Source organism: Manihot esculenta, chromosome 5, assembly GCF_001659605.2.
Source record: "Manihot esculenta cultivar AM560-2 chromosome 5, M.esculenta_v8, whole genome shotgun sequence".
NCBI lineage: Eukaryota > Viridiplantae > Streptophyta > Magnoliopsida > Malpighiales > Euphorbiaceae > Manihot > Manihot esculenta.
The window spans coordinates 30,112,226-30,116,689 of NC_035165.2; the positions used below are offsets into that span (position 1 = coordinate 30,112,226).

Genomic DNA, 4,464 nt, shown 5'->3' on the forward strand with positions numbered 1-4,464 from the left:
TTTTTTACATGAGTTTAACCGTATCTTAATTTAAGTTGTGAGATAAATTGATGTGACTGTTGACACTGTGATAGGCGGGTGATTTTATAACTTGACTTTGATATAATATCCTTTTTGAGTTTTAAAAATAGAAAAACTATACCAATTAGAGCAGTCGTTTTCGTATCTCACTCTTTAAAATATAAACTGAATTTATTGATTAAAACCACACACTAATCCTTCCATCCAAACATCATGTGGCATTTAATTGCTGGATCCATTTGTCACCAACTGTTATTAATAGCTTCTTCCCGATCTCAGCTACCGATCGTAGTTTCAGTAATTGATCCTTTATTACGCCAGTTAACCGCCACCTGCCAAAATTTGACTCGCCTCCTGCGGCTCTATATTCGCCAATGCTTCATGCCGTCGACCACCCAAAGGAGAATAAACGAAGCCCTAGATTCCTCCAGTCTCTAAATAATCCTCGTTTGCTAGCCTTTCACTCTCTGTTTCTGGGATGGATTTTCAATTGGCTACGAAGGGGTTTAATTTCTCTCGGAGAAGGAGGAAATGGCTGATTTTATTGGCCGTTTCTGGTGTCTCTGGTTATGGACTTTACAAGGTGTATAATATGCCCTCCGTTATGAAGAAAAGGAGGAGATTGATGAAACTTATGGAAGCCCTAATTTATATTGCTCAAATGGTGTCCAATTCTGCTGAGATAATTGACATTGTTTTCATGGACTTGAAGGAGTTTCTGCGGTCCGATTCGGACGAAATTCCTAGTAGTTTCAAACAAATTTCTAAAATTGCTAAATCGGATGAGTTCTGCCAGTCGTTGACTAGGATGTCTCAGGCTTTGACAGTTGGGATTGTGAGGGGCTATAAATCTGAGTCGGCAAATGATGATCGATTAGCTTCAGGCTCAACGAATTCCAGTTTCGCTGATAAGGCGATGGATAGGTTGTTTTCTGATGCTGGGACTGGGTTTGCTTCTCTTGTTGTTGGTAGTTTTGCCAGGAATTTGGTTTTGGGGTTTTATTCTAATGTTGGAGCTGGTGTGGATAATTGTGGCTCGAGCATATCGGATATACCTGGATGGGTAAGCGTGGTTTGTGATGATCGGTGCAAGGAACTTATAGCTGAGTGCATACAGAAGTTTGTGAGCACAGCAGTTGCTGTTTACCTTGACAAGACAATGGACATTAACACATATGATGAATTGTTCGCTGGCTTGACAAATCCCAAGCATCAAAACAATGTGAGAGACATTCTGGTTTCTCTCTGTAATGGTGCTATAGAGACGCTTGTTAAAACATCTCACCATGTCTTGACAAATTCAAATGCGAGTCTGAATTCAGGTACCAATTCTGGTTCCGAATGTTCAATTGTTGATCACAGCAGCGAAGGACCAAGAGCAACCAGATATGATTATATCAAGCAAGAGGTATGTTTGAAAGACGGATATTCACCTAAGAATGGTGGATGGGTTGGGAAAGTCTCATCTACTTTGGCTGTGCCAAGCAATTGGAAGTTTGTGCTTGATGTGAGTAGGAGAGTGACTTTTAGAACAGTAAAGTCTATTCTGGAGTTCTTGTTGTGGAAGATATCAGATTGTTTGAAGAGAAGTATTAATGTAATTGATGAAGAGGTTATAGATAGGGGTCTAAAGGTAATCAGATACTTTGGGGCAAAGTCATATGTTACTCTTACTATATGTCTTGCTTTGTATTTCCATATTACGGGCGGCAATAGGGTTCTCTTACCTGCTTAAATTGATGGATCTGTGGCTAACGTAGCCCCTCTGGTTTTCGACAGAGAGATGTTTTGTATATATGTCCCCAGTTCAAACTTTGAATGTAATCTTAGCTCATATTCTCCTTTTGATGGTTGGCTTTAGCTTCAGGAAAAAAAAAAAAAAAAGAACTCTCTTATTTTTATTAGCAATCTTTGTACAAAATGTGCCCTTTGATCAGAAATAGAATTATTAAATTTACTGTTCCACAATGATTATGCTCGGTATTATTTTTATTTTTTAATATTGAAATTTTTATGTGCTTCGTTTTAGTTCTATTTCTGAACTATGACGTTGGTTTGATTAGAAGTTAATTTTATGTAGGTTAACCATGCTAAGGAACTTGGTGGACAGGTCATTATAGTGATCTGCCGTTTAAACATGTCAACACACAGAACCAGAGTATTTCACAATTTGAGACAAGGCAGTTCTTCAAACATGTGTTAAGGATTAAAGCTGAACAAATTTTGAGATTTGAAAGTGTTGCTGATTGTTCTACACATGTGAATTGGCAAAAGGTGATAAATGCTCAAGCAAGCAACTGGTTTTCCTTTTGGTTTGTTTCTCATAGTTTATGACGTGAAATGCACCATTATACGCAGAGAAAATTTCCAGAGAGGTTTCAGGAATTTCATTTTGTTTTTTTCCTGATTAGCCAGGTCTAATGTTGTAGCAAAACATGCATTGCAGGTTGCAAATGTGAGAACTGCAAATTCATTTTTAAGAGCATTTGAAGCAAAGTTTGACCTGCATGTATCTTCCTGGAAAGCTGGAGTTATCCGTCACATGTAAAAGTGGCCTGCTATAATGTCTCTAAGGCACACGTCTGCTTTTGTTGAATATGAAGCATAAATTTGTGCGCGTGTTGCTCCAGGTTAGTAAAGAATGCCTCATATTGCCAAAATTATCTTTAGTTAATACTGAATTACACATCTTTTAGAGTCTGTTCAGCATTGAGATTGGGAATCACAAAAGTGCTTTTTCCGAAGAACATTATTTTAAATGACGTTAAACAACAAATTATGGTCTGAATTGTGCTACATGTCCAACATGTCTAGCTATATGGTGAACAAGAGCTTGTGAACATATATAAATCATGGCATGGTTGGTTTGCTGTCAATCTTATTGGAAGAAGACTTTTTTTTTTAATCAGTGAATATATGCATCTCAAATAAGCAGTAAACTAAAAGTCATTATGGGAAGATATTTGATGTATTGATTTAAGAGATTATCAATGATTACAATATTTCACAGAGAGAGATTTGAACAGACATGTGAATAGTAGCAACTAAGATTTTGAACGGGTGCTTGAAGGGCCCAATGTGAGAGTAGCAGCAACAAGAAAGGGAATACAGTCCTAGAACTTGCTTTAGCTTAAGATCTAGTTTTAACAAACGGGTTCTAAAAGATAAAAAATAAAGGAATGACATTAATGCCTTTAAGAGGAATGATTGAGTGATAAGTTGATCCGTATAAGAATTAGTTTTTTAACTATTGATCATGTATTCCATGCATAATCAATGATAAGTAAAAATATTTTTCTTTTACTAAATACATGTATTCCATGCATAATCAATGACTAGAAATATAGTGTTCATATGAGGCCTCACCCAAAAAGTTTTCGAATATTAATCTCTTATGCACCTTTTCCATTCTTTAGAAACCTTCTGATTTTGTAGTATTTTTCTAAACTGTCTTTTCCTTGTTTCTCAATGGAAGAATCAATTAATCGTAGCAAATTTGTTGATCGAGATGCAAATAGAAATTGTGGCATATTCGTTTACTTGATTGTAATAAATTAATTTTATTTTAATTAATAGATAAAATATTTTATATTAATTATAATATGTTATGAATTTAATATTTTCAATGTAAAGGTGGCATCGAATTTAGTATTTTTTTTTAAGAATATATAATTAGATTTAGGACGGATTCAAATTTAAAAATTAATATCAGTAATGAATTCAAGTTTTATATTTAAAGTAAGTATGTTTATATAAATAATTAATTTAATATATATTTTATAATAATAATAATAATTTTTTATGTTTTCATTTAAAAAATTAAAATTTATATATATATTTTTAGAAATACTAATTTTTTAAAATGAAAATTATCAACAAAAATATATTTTTATATAAATTATTAGTTAAAATATGTAAAATCAAATTATTTCACTTTTTTTTTTTGAAATGGATTTTACTTATTATTTATCATTTAAATAACAATAATCAAGTTTAGAATGGGTCAGATAATTTATGATAAATTTTAATTGTATTTAGGAAGGGTTCGATATTAATAATATTAATGAGGTTTGAATTCTGATATCATATTTCCATTTATATTTTTAATTCAATATATAATAAAAATTTAATATATTTAATATGTTAATTGATCAAACTTTCTCATAATAAAATTTTCATATTCAATTTTAATTAAAGTGGATCAATTTAGTTAATATAAGAATATATAATTTAATTCAATTTAATCTTAATTATATAAATTTAATTGAATTAATTAATCTTAATCCATTTAATTTAAGTTAACTTGTTTAAGGATAATGTACATAGATGGTATACCAATTTCAGATCTGTAACACTAAGATATATAGACTTCATTTTATAATATAACATGAGTGAAAGTTGAACACGCACATGAGCATGTCAATGAAATGCTTACAATAATCC

General features: G+C 32.2%; 1 protein-coding gene across 2 annotated transcripts; it reads left to right on the plus strand.

The window, feature by feature from the left end:
• The first annotated feature begins 223 nt into the window (after positions 1 to 223).
• LOC110614584 (protein PHLOEM PROTEIN 2-LIKE A10) lies at positions 224 to 3,541 on the plus strand. 2 transcript variants are annotated; one of them, XR_002487807.2, is made up of 3 exons: positions 224 to 1,654; positions 2,102 to 2,295; positions 2,468 to 3,541. XR_002487807.2 is itself a non-coding variant. In XM_021756150.2 (1 exon), exon 1 carries the CDS (start codon positions 500 to 502, stop codon positions 1,754 to 1,756), a length of 1,257 nt encoding a protein of 418 aa, XP_021611842.1. In that variant the 5' UTR covers positions 227 to 499; the 3' UTR covers positions 1,757 to 1,989. The 2 variants fall into 2 exon arrangements, 1 of the variants encoding a protein (XP_021611842.1); XM_021756150.2 differs by lacking the exons at positions 2,102 to 2,295; positions 2,468 to 3,541 and having other exon boundaries at positions 227 to 1,989.
• The last annotated feature ends 923 nt before the right edge of the window (positions 3,542 to 4,464 follow it).

Excerpts from the sequence above, each read along its gene's own strand:
- LOC110614584 (XM_021756150.2), top strand. The coding sequence starts at position 500 with ATGGATTTTCAATTGGCTACGAAGGGGTTTAATTTCTCTCGGAGAAGG.